This window comes from Pseudogymnoascus destructans (assembly GCF_001641265.1).
Source record: "Pseudogymnoascus destructans isolate 20631-21 unplaced genomic scaffold scaffold_4, whole genome shotgun sequence".
NCBI classification, from domain to species: domain Eukaryota; kingdom Fungi; phylum Ascomycota; class Leotiomycetes; order Thelebolales; family Thelebolaceae; genus Pseudogymnoascus; species Pseudogymnoascus destructans.
The window spans coordinates 447083-466842 of NW_020167523.1; the positions used below are offsets into that span (position 1 = coordinate 447083).

Consider the following 19760-nt stretch of genomic DNA (forward strand, 5'->3'; position numbering starts at 1 on the left):
TAGGCTCTAGAGCTTACAGACAGTAGTAAATATGATAGCTATCGTAGCTCCAAGCCCTAGGTGATATTGCTCTAGAATCCATTTCTTAATAGCTTCTGTCTAGGCAGTAGAGAGCACCTTATTCTTACCCCCTTAGGGTAGCTGTTAGCCTAGTTGGCGGTGGATGCGTGAGCGTATAGTTGATATAGGAACCTTGAAAATCCGACTAGCAGTAGTTGCAGCTTCAGAGGGATTCTCTGCTAGCCATTCACAGGCATTTGATAGAGAAGTCCTTTCCATTAAAGGAATTACATAGATTTACTATATAAAATAGTATGTGTAGCTATGGTAGAAGTTTTATTATGGAGTGGCGGTGAACAGACGCACGACATTGCTTACTCCAACCTTGAGCGAAGCGAAAAGTTAATTTTTTATCACGGCCAAGCTGGTGACCGATAACGAGACCACCCAAAATCCACAACCACAACCACACCAACGAAAATCCCTCTTTACCCGAACCACCATGTTCGCGGTAAAAGGCTGGTCCATTCCGGCCAGCGCGCTGAAAACACAGACTCTCAAACCGGCCAAATCGGAGCAGACACCAGCGGCAGATGGAGCTTCGAACGAGGCTGGCCCAGCGGGCGCAGCTGGACAGAAGAGGAAGCGTGCGAGTAAAGACCAGAAGCAGGTCAATGTCAGCGAGGCCAATGTAGCGGATCTCTATGCTTCAGTTATCGAGAAGGATCAGACGCCAAAGGGAGGCAAGGCAGCGAAGGCAAAGCCCAGCGAGAAGAGACAGAAAGTCACACAAGAGCCAGCGAAGGAGCTATCCAGCCCCGATGCAAATGCACCAGCAGCCACCGAAGTCGCAGATGCGAAGCCCGCCGCCGCCGCTGCCGCCGACCCAACAGCTGCCATCACCCTCTCTGAAAGAGGTCAGAAGAGAAAGACCATGAAAGACAAGAAGCGCGAGAAAGCGAAAGCCAGCGTCGCGCCCGAGACCAGCGAACCCACAGAAACACATACCATCTCCCCCCCCGCCCCCGCCAAAGTGCAACCCAAACTCACCCCCCTCCAAGCCTCGATGCGTCAAAAGCTCGTCTCCGCGCGCTTCCGCCACCTCAACCAAACCCTCTACACCACGCCCTCCGCGCACTCCCTATCCCTCTTCTCCGAGAACCCCGAGATGTTCCACGAGTACCACGAGGGTTTCCGGCGCCAGGTCGAGGTCTGGCCCGAGAACCCGGTTGATACGTATATCGCACAGATCCGGAAGCGGGGGAAGGTGGCAGCGAAGGAGAGGGGGAAGGGGGAGCATCCTGATACGGCGAAGGAGATTGATAAGCTGCCGTTGCCGAGGACGGTAGGGACGTGTTATATTGCTGATCTCGGGTGTGGAGATGCGAAACTGACGCAGGCGCTGGAGAAGGAGAAGAAGGCGCTTAAGGTGCAAGTTTTCAGCTATGATTTGCAGAACCCGAGTCCGTTTGTTACGAAGGCGGATATTTCGAACTTGCCCTTAGAGGATGATAGTTGTGATGTCGCGATCTTCTGTTTAGCGCTCATGGGAACGAATTGGGTTGATTTCATCGAGGAGGCGTATAGGATCTTGCATTGGAAGGGGGAGTTGTGGATTGCGGAGATCAAGAGCCGGTTTGGCAGGGTTGGGGGCGCGCATAAACGCGTCGAGCATAGCGTGGGGAATAGGAAGAAGCCGGCCGCGAAGGCGGCGAAGAAGATGGATGAGGATGCTGATAATGCGGATCTCCTCGTCGAGGTGGACGGGCACGATGATACCAAGGCCGAGACGGACGTGTCAGCTTTCGTGGAGGTGCTACGGAAGAGGGGGTTTGTGCTACAGGGCGAGAAGGCGGTGGATCTGAGTAACAGGATGTTCGTCAAGATGGCTTTCGTCAAGGCCCTAGCGCCTATGAAGGGGAAGTGCGTGCCGGTGCCTAAGGGTATGGAGAAGATGGGCCAGACGACGTGGAAGCCGAAGGCGAAGCCTAAGTTCCTGGAGGAGGAGGACGTGCCGGTCTCGAGCGAGGCGATGGTGCTGAAACCGTGTGTTTACAAACTAAGATAGTTGAATTGCCGGAATGGCACTATGATATTTCTCCAGCAAATGCATACAATTCAGCGCCTTCACCCTGTGCCTTCCTTCTGTACTCTTCCATATAATGCGGCGCTGCCGTTCCTGTGCCCGCTAGACTCATCCGTACATGGCTCGAGCCTCGATGGATTTGAGGTCGAATATCTGTCAAAGTTAGCATGATTTGGTTGCAAATGGGGATGGTGGGAAGCAACTAACCATATCAAACCACCCGCCTCCTCCGAACTGAGCCTCACTAGGTCCCTTGCTCACAAACCCAAGCTTCTCATAGTACGGCACCAAGGGCTTCACTGTTAGCAATCCATCTCCCAACAGTGACAGCAGTGCCTAACTCACTCCATGCGCAATAATAGCCAACCTATCCGCAATCCCCGCCCCGTTCATCTGCTGCATATACGCCATCATGATCGTGCGCCCAATCCCCGACCCCTGAAACTGCGGCAGCACAGCGAGGGAATGTACACAAATCGTCCTCCCATCCTCATGATGCCCCTCCTTACTCTCGTCCCTCTTGACGCTCTCCCAGTCCCGCGGGTAGTCCATGGCGACGTCGGTGGCCAGGCCGTCGCGCGTCTTGGTCGCGACGACGTGGGCGAGGAGCACGCTGACGGCGCCGTTGGCGCGCGACGTCTCGACGGGTTTGCCGGTCTTGAGGGTCGCGGCGGGGATGTCGGAGTCGGGGGTGGCGGTGCAGAAGAGGCCGAGGCTGAGTTCGCCGCATTTGCTGAGGCGGTATTTGAACTGTTTGGGTTGGTTAGAGGTTGGTACTGTTTGGTTGTGTTTGTTTGCTGTGCTGGATTGGATCCTCAGGTGATGGTGAGGTATCTCACGCCGGGCAAGATTTCAACGACAAGGCGCAAGACGGGAATTTCCAGAAAACCACAATTGGTCTCTCTTCGGGCAGGAGGTAATCCAACAGGTACATAGCAATATACCTTCGCAATGGCAGCAACGGGGAAGAACAAGGACCACACGTGACATATAAGAAGCAGCTCACCTTATCCGGGCTGCATCTCTCGTTCTCGTCGTCAAAGGCCGCATTCTCGAGAGCAATGCAGGAGTCGAGGTCGGAGATGGTCAGCGGGCGAGTATACGGGTGCAGGGAGCGCAGACTCCGGGCCTGTCCCTCTCCCTCATCGCCGTGCTGTCCCTCGTCCGCGTTGTTGATGATAACGAACCTGTTATTAGCGTCATCGGAGTAGTCGGCAGGAGGTCCGCCCAGCTCGTCGACGTTCTGTATTATCGGCGCATCTTGCACCTCCTGGTGATTGGGATCGAGAGGCATCGTTGAGGTTTTTCTGTGGAGAGTGTCAGGTCAGAGTGCCATGTTAAGCGTAAGGGCCAGGCATAGATAGTTCGGTCATCGTCATACGTAGCGGCGTTTTTCGTGTGGTCGAGATTGCGGGGTGATGGGTGATGAGGGGGCGATAAGGCTTACCATCGAGGCGCTCCTCGCTATCTATTCATGCCAGAATAACAAGGTATTCGTTTTCGGTGGTGCCTGCCTGGCTGGATACACCACAACAAACTTTCGCCGGTTCTTTACCCCACGTAAACACCTACAGAGTGAATATCGATACAAGCTGCTCTGCTCCTACAGTCTCCGTTGCACCAATTGACTGACAAGCCAGGCGTGGGACTCTCGATCTCAGAGCTCGCCCAGGATGCGGCTCACTTTGAATATTGCCTCGGAAGAGTCCCTCGAACAAGACCTTCTCAACCTAGAGGTTCCAACACAGACAACCGTTGGCTCGCTGAAGGGGATGGTCCAGGCCGAAGCTCACATTCCAACGACTTCACAACACATCTACCACAACGGGCAGCTGCTCTCGGACGACAACAAGACACTAGAGCAGCTACAAGTCGTAGATGGTGATATGCTCGCACTACACGTCAGGGATATAATAGGGAATACCGGCGTCCCTCAACCAGGCCAAGCACAACAACCAGCCAGACGGCCAGCTGCCAGTCAAAACGAACAAGATCCAGAGGTGATCCGACTCCAACTGCTCGGCAACCCTCGCATGCGACAAGAAGTTCAGCGAGCACAACCAGAATTGGCAGCGGCTGTCGAAAACCCACAGAGATTTGCTCAGCTGTTCAGGCAGATGCAGGATCAGGAACGCAGAGAAAGGATGATGCGCCAGCAGCACCTTGCTGACCTCAACGCGGATCCGTTTGATATCGATGCGCAGACTCGCATTGCTGAGATGATCAGAGAAGAGCGGGTGCAGGAGAATCTCCAGAATGCCATCGAACACAACCCCGAAGGCAAGTAGCCCATATCAGCCAGCAATGAGTCTCAATAGAAGTGTCTAACTGTGGTGTTTTAGTGTTCGGCAGGGTTCACATGTTATATATCGACGTCGAGGTCAACGGCCACAAGGTCAAAGCTTTCGTCGACTCTGGGGCTCAAGCAACCATCATGTCACCATCGTGTGCCGAGTCCTGCGGGATTATGAGGCTCGTTGATAAACGCTTTGCGGGCATTGCAAGAGGTGTGGGCACAGCAAATATCTTAGGCAGAGTTCATTCAGCTCAGATCAAAATCGGAAGCCTATTCCTTCCTTGCAGTTTCACTGTCATGGAAGGCAAGGATGTGGATCTCCTCCTTGGGCTTGACATGCTCAAAAGGCATCAGGCATGCATAGATTTGTCGAAAGACAAGCTCGTTATCCAAGACGTGGAGGTACCTTTCCTTGGCGAAGCAGATATACCCAGGAGTTTCGAAGAGGTCAGGGAGCCCACGGTTGAGGGCCCTGGTGGCACTACCATTGGAGGACGATCGGGAGCAATATCGGGCCCGGCCGGTCCGGCAACGGCAAATACACCTACAGCACCGGCTGCGCAGGCCGCCGCGACTCCCCAACCGCAGCCTCCGGTTCAACCCCCTCAAGCTGCTCCGGCTTCAGCTCCCTCGGCAGAGAGTATCGACCAGCTAGTCGCACTCGGCTTTTCTAGGGAGGAGGCCGTCAATGCACTGAATGCATGCGATGGAAACGTCGAATTCGCTGCGGGTTTACTCTTTCAGGGATGATCATACGATAGCAGCTAGAATCGTTTGCTATTTACGAAAATAGCCAGACATCGAAGATCTTGTCGCCAAGGAGAGACTATCTTATGGCATACGTCATAAAGGGGTCTAAAAATTGGCCACTTTTGGGGTTGAATGGCCCTTGATAGCTTCAGGATCTATTGATATCTTGGCCCCTCAAGGCGCACTCAGTCATGGCATATTGGGCCCAGCTACTTTGCATTAAAGCGAAGGAAAAATATAGAGCCAAATAGCTTACATTTGAGAAACGATCACTTCCCTTTCGTGGAGCCTCCATAATGCAGTAGTATGTAACCTCGTGCTTCGCCGCATAATGATATAGATAGAGCCTTTGTAATATTTCCTGGTGACCTCCGTACTCCGTACTCTGGTGTTGGTTGTACTGGAGTAACGGTGGGGTACAGATGCGGCCGCTTGCTCCGTGCCACTTTCTAATCCTCCTCCGATAAGGACGGTACGATTATTTTAGCGCTAAACTTTAGATTTTGCGCCTCCACAGAAAAGCTCACAACGAAACTTTGTGGCCTTCAACTGCGACCGACATTTGACTTCGAAACATTCTTCTCGTAAGAAACGTCGCCAGAATGAAGACTACGTGGAAAGACATCCAGCCGGTGCCGACTTCGCAGGAGTTTTTGGACATTGTGTTGAGTCGTACGCAGAGGAGACTCCCCACGCAGATTCGTGCAGGATTTCAGATTAGCAGAATCAGAAGTGAGTATTTTCTATCGTCGACACAACACAACCACAAAACTAACCACTACCCTAGACTTTTACACCAGGAAGGTCAAGTTCACGCAGGAGACTTTCAGCGAGAAGATCTCTTTGATCCTCGATGGCTTCCCGCGTCTTCAGGATATCCATCCCTTCCACAAGGATCTTCTGAATACTCTTTACGATGCCGACCATTTCCGTATTGCCCTGGGTCAATTAGCGACAGCGAAGCATCTGATCGAAACCGTCTCCCGCGATTACGTCCGCCTCCTCAAATACGCCCAGTCGCTTTTCCAATGCAAGCAGCTCAAGCGTGCTGCTCTTGGTCGCATGGCCACCATCTGCAAGCGCCTTAAGGACCCTCTTCTATACCTCGACCAGGTTCGCCAGCATTTAGGCCGTCTCCCCTCGATTGACCCCAACACCAGAACGCTACTCATCTGTGGCTACCCCAATGTCGGAAAGTCGAGTTTCCTGAGGAGCGTGACCCGTGCGGACGTTGATGTTCAGCCTTACGCTTTCACCACCAAGAGCTTGTTCGTTGGTCACTTCGATTACAAGTATCTCAGATTCCAAGCTATTGATACCCCCGGAATCCTCGATCACCCGCTGGAGGAGATGAACACCATCGAGATGCAGTCGATCACAGCCATCGCCCATTTGCGATCTGCTATTCTATACTTCATGGATCTCTCCGAGCAGTGTGGTTACACTGTTGCCGCACAGATTGCGCTTTTCCAGAGTATTAAGCCTCTTTTCGCCAACAAGCTCGTCTTCATCGTCATCAACAAGATCGATGTTATGCGCCCAGAAGATCTCGATGCTGAGTCCCAGGCACAGCTCCAGTCCCTACTGAAGCCAGGAGATATTGAGATGCTGCAATTATCCTGCACTACCGAGGAAGGTGTCCAAGAAGTGAAGAATGCTGCATGCGAGCGCTTGATTGCGGACCGTGTGGCCCAGAAGCTTAAGGCTGGCACAAACAGCAATGGCGCAGTCGGTGGTCGTCTTGGTGATGTCCTTGCACGTATCCACGTTGCTCGCCCAATGAACGGTGTTGTTAGAGAGGCATTTATTCCGGATGCCGTCAAGGAGATGAAGAAATACGACAAAAATGATCCTGAGCGCCGGAAGCTTGCTCGTGACATCGAGGAGGAGAACGGAGGAGCTGGTGTCTTCAACATCAACCTCAAGGATAAGTACATGCTTGAGAACGACGAGTGGAAGTACGATAAGGTTCCTGAGGTTCTGGACGGCAAGAACGTCTACGACTTCATCGATCCAGAAATTGAGGCTAAGCTTGCTGCGCTGGAGGAGGAGGAAGAGAAGCTTGAGGCCGAGGGTTACTACGATTCTGAGGATGATCTTGAGGATGCCGAGGATGCCGATATCCGCATGAAGGCTGAGCTAATCAGGGAGAAGAGAATCCTCATCAGAAATGCCGCGAAGATGAAGAAGTCCCTGAAGAACAGGGCTATCATCCCACGCACATTGACAAAGGCGAAGCTTACGGATATGGAGGATCACTTGGACTCGCTTGGTCTGGATACTACTTCGCTCACTGCGCGCGCAAGATCGCAGTCCAGAGGACGTAGTGTTGTTCGCAGCCGTGCTGGAACTGAGGATGTTATGGATGTTGACTCGCCAGAGTACGAGGCCAAGATGCGCGCGAAGAGCCGTGCTAGAAGCCAGAGCAACCGTCGTGAGGACGGTGTTCCCGAGGGAGTTATCAGGACGAAGGCAGAGAGAATTGCCAAGCTGGGCCAGAGGCATAGAAACAGAATGGCCCGTGCTGGTGAGGCTGACAGACATGTTGCGGCTGCCATGCCTAAGCATTTGGTAAGTCCTGCCTGTTATAACCCCTTCCCTTGTGCCTCAGCTAATCATCGATCTAGTTTTCTGGAAAGCGCGGTATGGGCAAGACGCAAAGTCGCTAAACGGCTTTCTTTTATGGGACATGATGCTTGGTTTTGTTACTGTGTCTTGTTGTCATTTTTTTCGGGGGAAATTGGAGCGTACGGGGTGGGAATGGCTGGTTGTTAAAATCATACGTATCACGACTCAGTTTTAGTCGGACGATGAATAGAATCTTTCGAATCACACTGCACAACTGCATACTCTAGCTGCATAGGATGATGTCTTGGGATGCAACGGCCACCCCCTTAGGCCGGCATAGAACCAGGGGATTGGTGGGCTGATTGATTGCCTGTGATAATAGCACTATGTCATTGTCGATCACACAGGATCGACCATTTATATCGGATTTATAGGTATGAATCCGAAAGCCACATCAAAAAAGGCCTCATCATGGCTATGGACATATGGGTGACGATGCCGCCCACGAAAAGGGTCCAGTACCCTCAATTGGCTTACATCAAATTATAATTTCGGTTCGGGGGATGGAATTGGCTGGGTAGCGGGGGATCGGGGTGCAAGGAAAGGAAACTGTTGCTCTTTCCGAACGCGAGGTAAGTTGGGCTAATTAGTTACCCCCACTATAACCTCAAAACAAGATAGTCGCACCGATACATGCTTATGTACCCAACGACCGCCACTTCGACCGCCACTTCTTCCCCTCCATCATCAAAAACCTCAAAACTCCACCATATCCACCAGCCTTAGTTAGTGGTGTACATGCAGCGAGAGGAGGCAGATCGTTGGGCTCGCAAACGTTACTTTGGCTGACACGCTGATAAACCAGGAGCAGCCAAACTTCAGCTTCACCGCGGGGTTTTCAATTTGCATGGTAAGTCGGAGACTTATTCCAGCGACATCCCTCACCTCATGCCGACTATATCATTCCCGGGGCCTGCGGTAGCACAACAGCCATAACTAATTTTACGCGCCAGAACCGAACCTAGGCTCCTCACACACACACACTCATATTCTTCACGATGCATATCAAGGACATGCTAAACCAGGGGGAGCAGGCGGGGAAGCCTACTTTCTCGTTCGAATTCTTCCCGCCAAAGACTGCGCAAGGTGTCCAGAACCTGTACGATCGCATGGACAGAATGCATGGGCTGGGACCGAGCTTCATTGACATAACCTGGGGTGCTGGCGGTCGCCACGCGCAACTAACATGTGAAATGGTCAGTGTGGCACAGTCGGTTTACGGGTTGGAGACATGCATGCACTTGACGTGTACGGACATGGGAAAGGAGAAGGTCGATGATGCCCTCAAGAACGCATACAAGGCTGGCTGCACAAACATTCTGGCTCTCCGTGGGGACCCCCCTCGCGAGAAGGAAAAATGGGTGGCTACCGACGAAGGATTCCAGTACGCAAGAGATCTTGTCAAATATATTCGCAAAACCTACGGAAACCACTTCGATATTGGCGTTGCGGGATACCCAGAAGGCTGTGACGATCAAACAGATGCGGATCTTTTACTCGACCACCTGAAGGAAAAAGTCGACGAGGGCGCAACTTTCATTGTGACTCAGATGTTCTACGATGTTCGCAACTTCTTGGATTGGGTCCGCAAGGTTAGGGCGAAGGGCATAACCATTCCAATCATCCCAGGCATCATGCCCATTTCCACATATGCCAGCTTCCTGAGAAGGTGCAACCATATGAATGCGAAGATCCCTCCTGGATGGATTGAAGTCATGGAACCCGTCAAGAACGACGACGCAGCTGTCAGGGAGATCGGGAGAGGATTAGTGACTGATATGTGTCGCTCTATCCTCGAGTCGGGGATCAACCACCTGCATTTCTACACGATGAACTTGGCCCAGGCAACTCGCAGCGTTCTTGAACAGCTCGAGATGCTTCCATCTGAAGAACGCCCATTGAAACAGGCTCTACCATGGCGCCAATCCCTTGGCCTTGGGAGACGCGGGGAAGATGTACGACCCATTTTCTGGCGCAACAGAAACAAGTCTTATGTCATGCGAACTCAGGAGTGGGATGAGTTCCCCAACGGCAGATGGGGTGATTCGAGGTCTCCGGCTTTTGGCGAACTTGATGCATATGGAATCGGGTTGAAGGGGAGCAATGAGCAGAACATTAAGTTATGGGGCGAGCCGAAGTCAGTCAAGGACATTGCAAATGTATTCCTGCGATACTTGAATGCCGACATCGAAAGTTTGCCATGGAGCGAGGCACCGATCTCGAACGAAGCCGATGTTATTAAGAACCAACTCGTGGAACTTAATGAGCACGGACTGCTTACGATCAACTCGCAACCTGCCGTGGATGGTGTCAAGTCATCTCACCCGGTTTATGGATGGGGACCCCTAAATGGATACGTCTACCAGAAAGCGTACCTTGAGCTTTTGGTTGCACCGGAACTTATCGATGAGCTGCTTGATAGAATCGCGAGAGACCCCGGGGTGACTTATTATGCGGTTACAAAGTCAGGCACGCTACGAACCAATGCTCCTAGTGATGCTCCAAATGCTGTCACTTGGGGTGTGTTTCCCGGAAAGGAAATCGTTCAGCCAACCATCGTGGAAACGATCAGCTTTTTGGCCTGGAAGGATGAGGCTTTCCGTCTAGGAATGGATTGGGCCCATTGCCATGACGCCTCGAGCCCCAGCCGTAATGTTATTCAGCGAGTTATGGAGACGTTTTACCTCGTTAATATCGGTATGTCCATTATTCTTGTGTTTTTTTTCTTGACATTCACTAACTTAATTTAGTCCATAACGACTTCCATCAACGCGATGCACTATTTTCGCTGTTTGAGGGCCTTACTGTCCCAAACATTGACAAGGCTGCCGAGGGTACTGCTGCACCTGGAGCTGCCCCGGCGCCTGCTGCGACTGGTGTGCCAGCTACGAACGGGGACAAAGTCGAAGATGCCCCACCGACAATTGTATCAAACGTCCTTCCAGTGGCATAATTGGTGATTTTCAAATATTTATAGGATCAACTCATATTTTCCGGCCGTCCAGCTGCTCTCTGAGCAATTGCCCTGGGGGGCACGGCTCTTGCATTTAGCGTGGCGCGGGCCAACTTCAACAAGTTTGGCGGGCGTCCTGGGGATTTCAACGATCTCACGATTTTCCTTTTTTTTACAATTACCTCATGATTTTTTATATACCGGCTCGGCATAGGAGAGAATGCCTTCAACGGCAACACAAGTAGAACTAGACAGTGCGAAAGATAGGGAGGGAAAGAGATGGGCTGATGTTACACCCATCAGCCGGGAAATAGAATAAAAAAAGCATGATGAGTTGAAGTCGTTAAATACGATATTGGATGGTGATTTATCCAAAGCATGCACTTCATCATATTAAATGTAATTGAATTGTGGCGAAAACCAACCCCATTTATCTACCTTGCTGTAAACTGGCTGCTGTTTTCGGCTGCCCTGGCGCTGCTTATTGCAGCAATGGGTAAAAAGCTTGGTGGGGGTTGACAGCAAGACCAAAGCCAAAGGGGTGGAGATAAGTGGCAGTCGGCCCGGCCACTAGTCGTAGGATTGAAGTCGTAACTGTCAAGGGCGCCACGTTTATATAGTCGAGGGCTATCATTCTCTACGAAGGACGTAATAGAATCCCTAGTGATTAGTCGCTAAGCCTGATAAAAGGAGGAATTCCAAATTCTAGGGATGACCACAGACCCTTGATGTCCTCTTAGAAGTCACAGCGTCGTGGAAGGATCGCTGGCCTGGCGGATATAGAGAAGGACCGACGAACTAAGCTGAGAAGGAGTCTTAACTCGTATTGCAATTTCTCACGGAGATGCAGATCATAAGAGCCAGGGGAGGGCCGTGGTGGCATCGTCGAATTTCTATAAAGAGAGAGCGAGTTCAGCGTTTCTTTTTTATCATATCATCAGTCCTAGTCTCTGCTAACAACCTGCCTCATCAAACCACCAAAGGCACAACCGCCACCATGCAATTCACCAGCACCGCAATCTCCCTCCTCCTCGCCCTCTCACTCGCCATTGCCAACCCCTGTGCCTCTGGCGAAGTCGGTGTCGGCCTCAACCGTCTTCTCTGCTATTGGAACTGAGCCCGGGGGGTTTGGCGGAGACCGCACCGACGCGACCATCTTCGCCGACAACTGCGACTCGCTGGACAATTCAGCTGGAATTCGGTGGCTGCATAAGGCCTACACCACCAGAGCTTCCGAGCCAATCTGGGAGTCGGACTATGCGCCGAATCCTTCTCCCTCCAACAGTTAACAGTTGCAACCTAGAAGCATTATGTAGGGGGCTAGACTATTGGCTGTTAGCGCCAGCCAGCTCACCAATATTGGTATGAGGGCCAGACTATTAGCTAGACGTCTAGGTAGACGTCGATATTGTGGCGGCGGTAAGGCTAGAACATATAGATTAGAAGGGCACCTACGCATACGCCTACATGTTAAGATAGCGTGACTATTATTGCCGAGAGGCTCATTACAAGTCATCAAACCCCAATAGCATCCTCACTAACATCTCATCACCTTTTGTTTCTTCACATACAACCCTCACCAACTACGCCCCAACTTCACCATGTCCCTCCCCTTCCACTGCACCTCCTGCACCTTCCCTATTCCTTCATCCTCCCCCCGTGTCTCCTGCAACACATGTCCCTCCCACTTCTGTGCCTCCTGCTACATTCTCTCGCGCTCCCCCACACCCCACCTCGCCTCCCACCCCTCCCTCCTTTACGAATACAGCGGCTACCTCCCTCGCACCCCGTCGGAGCTCCATCCACGCCCGCCTCTGCAACCAGTCAGCACAATGGCTTCAACGCAGAGACGCCCGGTATCGACGCAGTTGCCGTTGCCGTTGCCGTTGCCATTGCCGTTGCCCTCGCTGAAACAGGTTGGGGATGAAGGCTTGCCGCCTCAACGATATCCACCACACCCGTCAGTGAGTGCGTCTACAACGCCGCTGCCGTCTGCAAGTCCCCATGCAGCATCTAAAATTCCAAGCTCGGCATCTCCACAGACAAACTAAGCAGCTTCATCTCTGAGCGCAAACGCAGCGCCACCAGAGGCTGGCCCTTCGCGGTCCTCGCCATATGCTTATACGTTGCATTCAAGCTCGATCCCTGGCTCGCAAACACCACGATACACATTTGCGCCTTCCCCAGAACCTATTTCCGCTCAACCGCAACAACAGCAAAGGCACCAACAGCCGCCACAACAACCACCGCGGCCTCAGGTACAGCAGACGCAACAGCCACAACAAGAGCAGACGCACTCCGCTGCTCCAACAGGGTGGCAGCCGTTCTATAACAACACTGCACTGACGGCTTTCGGCATGGCATTTTTTAACGAAATTTTCAACCATTTGGATATTAATCGCACCGGCCTATTACTGCCAGAGCAGTACTCTGACTTCCTTGATATTATTGGCTACAGCCTTGACCAGAACGCCTGTACGTTTATATGTCTCATTCCCCTCTGTCACTCCACTCCTTTAAAGCCTCCCCCTAATCACCATCGCTCTAATATTCGTAGGGAAAAATCAAATGTCTAAACCCGTTTTCGGCTACAACCCACAGGATTTTGCGGACTACCAGCTCAGACAAGAATATATTAATTTATCCATCGACCACGTCATGGCACCCCGCCCACCTTCCGCCCCTAACACCGACTTAAGATCCTCCTTCTCCTCTCTCCGTAATATAGTGCCACCTTCCTTGTCTAAAATCTTCGATTCTGTCCCAACCGGCAGCTCCATCTCCGGTAACCAAATGCCCCTCCTCACCCGCCGCGGTTTCATGGACAGTTGCGCGAATGAGTTCCTCTACTATCCTAACGACGGGTTCAGCTGCGTGACAAAGGCCGCAAGGCACTATGGGATCTGGCGCGAGTTGGGCGATGTGCCGAGGAATGTGTTCCCTGCAGTAGCGCCGAAGGAGCTACTAGACCGTGTGAAAATGATTAACATTGAAGCGACAAGGAAGGCAGAAGATTTATTAGCAGCGAAGACGATAGAGGCGAAGCTTGCAGCGAAAGGGCGGAGGCAGGCGATGAATTTAATAGGGGGTGATCGGTGGGAGTATATTTAATGGAGGCAGCTAGGTGGAATAGGAGTCGTCCCGCGAGATAGTTAAATAACTTAGGGTTAACGTAGGTCATGGCGTAACGGGGGTAATGGCGTAACGGGGGTAGTGGGGTCGGAACCACCCCATCAAACCACTACCACCTTTAAAAAATTGAAATTGTTCAATTACTACTAGGCTAATTCATCTAAATCGCTGTCATATATCTCTTCTTCACCCTGTCTGTCTATTTCCTCAATTGTAGCTTCCTCTATAAGTCGTGGTGTTGTTCTAGGCCTCTGTGAAGCTGTTGCTGTTGCTGCTTCTGCTTCTGCTACTTGCGACCGGAGTTCTTCTGTAGAGATGTGGAATTGACCCTTCAAAACAGCTCTTTTACCCTTCTTTTGCTCCCTTCTTTTCTGAATTATGTTGCGCAAGTTATCCGTCTCTCTTTGCTGTAGTATGTGGCGTGTGTTAAGCCTCTCTGTCTCATCTGCTAACTTATGAATATATCGCTTTGTAGGAGTGTTCAAAACACCACCACGACTTATTGTAGAAGAGAGAACTGTATTTGCTTTGTAAAGTGTCTGAAAATGAGGAGGACTGCTATTCAAAAATACTTTCTCAAAAATATCATGCTCTGTTGGAGTCCTTGGCCGTTCTGCTACGTCTGTTGTAGGAAGCGTCGCTGCACGTATGACTGTTTGTGGCTGGAACGGCTGTAGCCCACTCCCTCTCCAAGCAGAAGTTATATTTGAATTTGAAAATGCAGCTGCTCTTGCTTGTATGTATGCATCCATCCATTCTGCTTTCTGTATGCGTAGGAGCTGCGCCTCATTAAGGTGTGAGAGGGCTGTTGTGAGGTGTTTTTTCAAAGGTCCAAAAATTGCAACATCAAGTGGCTGTAACACATGAGAGGTATGTGGAGGTAGTATAAGTAGCGATATGCGATTCTGTATGCAGTGTGATATGAAGCTCCCACTTATATGGCTGTCATGGCCATCACAAATAAGGAGCCTTTGTTGTAGTTGTCCATTTGGAAGTGTTGCTTTTGCTCTTGTAGAAGGCTCAAAAACGCGTTTTAGCCACTCATATCCATGAAGATTGCTTGTCCACCCTTTTGTATTTGCAGAGAAGTGCCATTTGCTTATAACCTCCTTCGGAATCCAGCTCTGTAGTATATTCTGTCCCTTGAAGATAATGAGGGGGTCGGTGGTTGTTCCATCCATGCAGATGCACTCAACAGCAGACACCCATTCCTGCCGGCCTGGATGGGCTTGAAAACGCGTCCTAAGGCTTGAATCCACAATAATTCTTGTTGATTGCATTGTTCCAATTGAAAACCCAGTCTCATCCATATTGTAGGTGTTGTAGTTTTCGATTTTTTGCTCTGTTGTGGGGCTCTTGTATGCGTCAAACCACCCCTTCAACACCTGCTTTGACCCCATTCATCCTTTGTGCCTCAACCCTTCTTCCTAGCTTAACGCGTAAGTTAGGATGCCTCTGAATGAACCGTGGCACCCAATCTTGCCCAAGTGGTAACTTAGGTAGTTGGAGTTGTGGTTGTTGAGTTTGTGTCTGTTGAGTTGGTCGGGTCTGCTGAGTTGGTCGGGACTGCTGTGTCGGTCGGGTCTCCTGGGTCGGTCGGGTCTGCTGGGTCTGTCGGCTCTGCTGCTGGGCCGGTTGGTTTGATGGGGTCTGCCAAGCCACTAGTTAGAAATAGCCGAGTCTGCCAGTCTATAGCAGGTTTGATGGGTTGGTAGTTGACTTGACTGAGCTGGTCAACTAACTCTGTAGGTCAGCTCACCTGGGTTTGGAAGACCCGACACTTGTTTGACCGGACTTCCTCTGCAACCTCACGTAATATCCGATGGCTAGGAGCTTAACCACTTCCAGTAAGCTCTTTAATCCACTTTGAGAGGGTCTGCTCTTGAGTTTTTGATAGGAGTTGCTGGTGCTGGCGTGCTTCTACACGTGTGTGCCTTCCATTTATGCGACAGCGGAGGGTCTCCTCTGGTAGCCCTAAAGCTTTTGCAGCAGCATATATTGATTTGTATTGATTTGATTTAATAGCTAATATAGCTTTTTGAATTTGAATTTCGCGTTCTTGAGCCTTTATACTCTTCTGACGGACCATTCTAGCATAGTAGTAGTAGTAGTTAATAGGGTTGTCGGTTTGATGGGGTGGTTCCGACCCCACTACCCCCGTTACGCCATTACCCCCGTTACGCCATGACCTACGTTATAGCAAATCTAAAATTGTTAATAACTACCTAATAAGGCTAGCTTACATGCTAGCGTTTTTAATTATAACATATAAGTATATAAATTATCTAAGTTTAATAACATTAAGCTCTAGCAAGTCAATTAAAGTAATTATTACAAGTTTGAATTATATATCACGTGATGTGAATTTGCTTGTGAATTTACCTGTAAAATTGAAATAGCCGGTCTCGCCATGTAGCCGGTCTGACCACGATCTACGTTAACGTAGGTCGTGGCGTAGATGCAGCAATGGTGTAGATGCAGTAATGTGCCTTTACATACAAATTCATATGCAAAGGTACTTTACACTTGCAAAATTAAAAGCTTAAGTAGCTCTACTAATAAAAATCGTAAGGCTTAGCTACTTAATATATACGTTCTATATATAGCTTTTTATAATGTATAAAAAGTCTAGCAGTGCTAGTTCCATGGTTATTATTCTATTAATTGGATGAAATCACCCATACAAATATTTGTATGAGGAAAACTTTAATGTTAAATTAATCAGGTAAAACGACGCTAGAAGTGTTAGCATTTCTAAGTTAAGTAAAGGTCTATATATAGAACCCTAATATGGATCATCTAAGCAGTACGATTTTTATTAATGGAGATATTTAGGTTTTTAGTTTTGGAAGTGTGAAGTACCTTTGCATATGAATTTGTATGTAAAGGTACATTACTGCATCTACGCTATTGCGTCTACGCCACGACCTACGTTAGTGTTGGTGGTGGTGGTTGGTTTTGGTGGTCTAGTCCTCAATTTTGGTGGGGTAGCCGGTCTGGCCATGTAGCCGGTCTGACCATGACCTACGTTACTCTCTTCTACAATAAGTCGTCGCATTCTCAACATTCCTACAAAGCTATATTCATAAGTTAGCAGATGAGAAAGAGCGGCTCAATACATGCCACATAATGTAGGTCGTGGTCAGACCGGCTACATGGCCAGACTGGCTATTAGTACCATCACATACAAATTTATATGTGGAGGTAACGTAGGTCGTGGCGTGAGCGGTCTAATGGCGTAAACGACCCATGTACCTTTGTAGCCAAATTTGTATGTGGAGGTACTTAAAAACGGAAACTTTAAAACCTAAATAACTCCTCCAATAAAATTATTAAAGTTTATTCGTCTTAAATATAAGGAGTATATATAACAATAGTTTATATATCAAAATGCTAGCAATACTAGCAACCTGTTGCATAACGTAGGTCATGGCCAGACCGGCTACATGGCCAGACCGGCTATTTCAATTTTACAGGTAAATTCACAAGCAAATACACATCACGTGATATATAATTCAAACTGTAATAATTACTTTAATTGACTTGGTAGAGCTTAATATTCTTAACCTTAGCTAATTTATATACTTAACGTAGGTCGTGGCCATACCGGGTTGGTGAGGTAAGCGATCACTTAACTAACCCATCAAACCCATCAACCAACACACCAAACCTATCAATTACCCCATTATTATGGTACGCAAACGGAGTTTAAAAGCTCAAGAACGCGATATTGTAATACTTGAAGCAGTAGCTGGAGTAAAATCTGGTTTATATAAAACTGCAAATGCTGCTGCAAAGGCCTTACATCTAAGGCCTGATACAGTTGTTAGCCGCATTAAAGGGCGACATACCTCACATAAAGAAGCACATTTAAAACATCGATTACTCTCCCAAACCCAACAAAAGACCCTTTTAAAATGGATCAAAAATCTTACTGCAAGTGGTTATGCTCCTAGCCATCGGATATTACGTGAGGTTGCAGAGGAAGTCCGGTCAAACAAGTGTCGGGTCTTCCAAACCCAGGTGAGCCAACCTACAGAGTTAGTTGACCAGCTCAGTCAGGTCAACTACCAACCCATCAAACCTGCCATAGACTGGCAGACTCGGCTATTTCTAACTAGTGGCTTGGCAGACCCCATCAAACCAACCGGCTCAGCAGCAGTCCCGACCAACTCAGCAGTCCCGACCGACTCAGCAGTCCCGACCGACTCAGCAGTCCCGACCAACTCAGCAGACCCGACCAACTCAACAGACACAAACTCAACAACCACAACTCCAACTACCTAAGTTACCACTTGGGGAAGATTGGGTGACACGGTTCATTCAGAGGCATCCTAACTTACGTGTTAAGCTAGGAAGAAGGGTTGAGGCACAAAGGATGAATGGGGTCACAAAGCAGGTGTTGAAGGGGTGGTTTGACGCATACAAGAGCCCCACAACAGAGCAAAAAATCGAAAACTACAACACCTACAATATGGATGAGACTGGGTTTTCAATTGGAACAATGCAATCTACACGAATTATAGTCGATTCTACACTTAGGACACGTTTTCAGGCACATCCAGGAAGGCAGGAATGGGTCTCTGCTGTTGAGTGCATCTGGAACAACCACCGACCCCCTCATTATCTTCAAGGGACAGAATGTACTACAGAGCTGGATTCCAAAGGATGTTATAAGCAAATGGCACTTCTCTGCAAATACAAAAGGATGGACAAGCAATCTTCATGGATATGAGTGGCTAAAACGCGTTTTTGAGCCTTCTACAAGAGCAAAAGCAACACTTCCAAATGGACAACTACAACAAAGGCTCCTTATTTGTGATGGCCATGACAGCAATATAAGTGGGAGCCTCATATCACACTGCATACAGAATCGCATATCGCTCCTTATACTACCTCCACATACCTCACATATACTCCAACCACTTGATGTTGCAATTTTTGGACCTTTGAAAAGACACCTCACAACAGCCCTCTCACACCTTAATGAGGCGCAGCTCCTACGCATACAGAAAGCAGAATGGATGGATGCATACATACAAGCAAGAGCAGCTGCATTTTCAAATTCAAATATAACTTCTGCTTGGAGAGGGAGTGGGCTACAGCCGTTCCAGCCACAAACAGTCATACGTGCAGCGACGCTTCCTACAACAGACGTAGCAGAACGGCCAAGGACTCCAACAGAGCATGATATTTTTGAGAAAGTATTTTTGAATAGCAGTCCTCCTCATTTTCAGACACTTTACAAAGCAAATACAGTTCTCTCTTCTACAATAAGTCGTGGTGGTGTTTTGAACACTCCTACAAAGCGATATATTCATAAGTTAGCAGATGAGACAGAGAGGCTTAACACACGCCACATACTACAGCAAAGAGAGACGGATAACTTGCGCAACATAATTCAGAAAAGAAGGGAGCAAAAGAAGGGTAAAAGAGCTGTTTTGAAGGGTCAATTCCACATCTCTACAGAAGAACTCCGGTCGCAAGTAGCAGAAGCAGAAGCAGCAACAACAGCTACATCACAAAAGTCGAAAATATCAACAACTCCACAAGTTACAACATCTATAATTGATCTAATTGATGATGGGAGTGAGGAGGAGCTATTTGACAGTGATATAGATGAATTAGCATGGTAATGGTAGAACTATTTTCAATGTTTTTGAAGCTGCTCATATTTTGAAGGGGTGGCTTACCCCACCATCCCGGTATGGCCATGGCCCCGGTATGGCCACGACCTACGTTATACATTATAATTAAAAACGCTAGCATATAAGCTAGCCTTTTTAGGTAGTTATTCACAATTTTAGATTTGCCATACTAAAAATTTATAACGTAGATCATGGTCAGACCGGCTACATGGCGAGACCGGCTATTTCAATTTTACAGGTAAATTCACAAGCAAATTCACATCACGT

At 49.2% G+C, this 19760-nt stretch overlaps 6 protein-coding genes across 6 annotated transcripts; 5 read left to right on the plus strand and 1 right to left on the minus strand.

The window, feature by feature from the left end:
• Positions 1 to 502: 502 nt before the first annotated feature.
• On the plus strand, positions 503 to 2068 carry RRP8 (25S rRNA (adenine645-N1)-methyltransferase; the record flags this gene model as incomplete). The annotated part of the gene is made up of 1 exon (XM_024465557.1): positions 503 to 2068. The coding sequence occupies one exon, from the start codon at positions 503 to 505 to the stop codon at positions 2066 to 2068; it is 1566 nt and encodes a 521-aa protein (XP_024326841.1).
• Positions 2069 to 2194: 126 nt separating this feature from the next.
• On the minus strand, positions 2195 to 3502 carry VC83_01886 (uncharacterized protein; the record flags this gene model as incomplete). The annotated part of the gene is made up of 4 exons (XM_024465558.1): positions 3093 to 3502; positions 2432 to 2836; positions 2294 to 2380; positions 2195 to 2239 (listed from the first exon to the last, which is right to left on the minus strand). Exons 1-4 carry the CDS (start codon positions 3378 to 3380, stop codon positions 2195 to 2197), a joined length of 825 nt encoding a protein of 274 aa, XP_024326838.1. The 5' UTR covers positions 3381 to 3502.
• A 257-nt stretch (positions 3503 to 3759) lies between these two features.
• DDI1 (DNA damage-inducible protein 1) lies at positions 3760 to 5132 on the plus strand (the record flags this gene model as incomplete). Its single annotated transcript, XM_024465559.1, has 2 exons — positions 3760 to 4366; positions 4429 to 5132. 2 exons carry the CDS (start codon positions 3760 to 3762, stop codon positions 5130 to 5132), a joined length of 1311 nt encoding a protein of 436 aa, XP_024326839.1.
• A 602-nt stretch (positions 5133 to 5734) lies between these two features.
• NOG1 (Nucleolar GTP-binding protein 1) lies at positions 5735 to 7801 on the plus strand (the record flags this gene model as incomplete). The annotated part of the gene is made up of 3 exons (XM_024465560.1): positions 5735 to 5864; positions 5920 to 7703; positions 7760 to 7801. The coding sequence occupies 3 exons, from the start codon at positions 5735 to 5737 to the stop codon at positions 7799 to 7801; spliced, it is 1956 nt and encodes a 651-aa protein (XP_024326831.1).
• A 631-nt stretch (positions 7802 to 8432) lies between these two features.
• VC83_01889 (uncharacterized protein) lies at positions 8433 to 11072 on the plus strand. Its single transcript, XM_024465561.1, has 3 exons — positions 8433 to 8610; positions 8714 to 10457; positions 10511 to 11072. Exons 2-3 carry the CDS (start codon positions 8759 to 8761, stop codon positions 10711 to 10713), a joined length of 1902 nt encoding a protein of 633 aa, XP_024326832.1. The 5' UTR covers positions 8433 to 8610; positions 8714 to 8758; the 3' UTR covers positions 10714 to 11072.
• A 1316-nt stretch (positions 11073 to 12388) lies between these two features.
• On the plus strand, positions 12389 to 13824 carry VC83_01890 (uncharacterized protein; the record flags this gene model as incomplete). The annotated part of the gene is made up of 3 exons (XM_024465562.1): positions 12389 to 12629; positions 12769 to 13188; positions 13271 to 13824. The coding sequence occupies 3 exons, from the start codon at positions 12389 to 12391 to the stop codon at positions 13822 to 13824; spliced, it is 1215 nt and encodes a 404-aa protein (XP_024326599.1).
• Positions 13825 to 19760: the final 5936 nt, after the last annotated feature.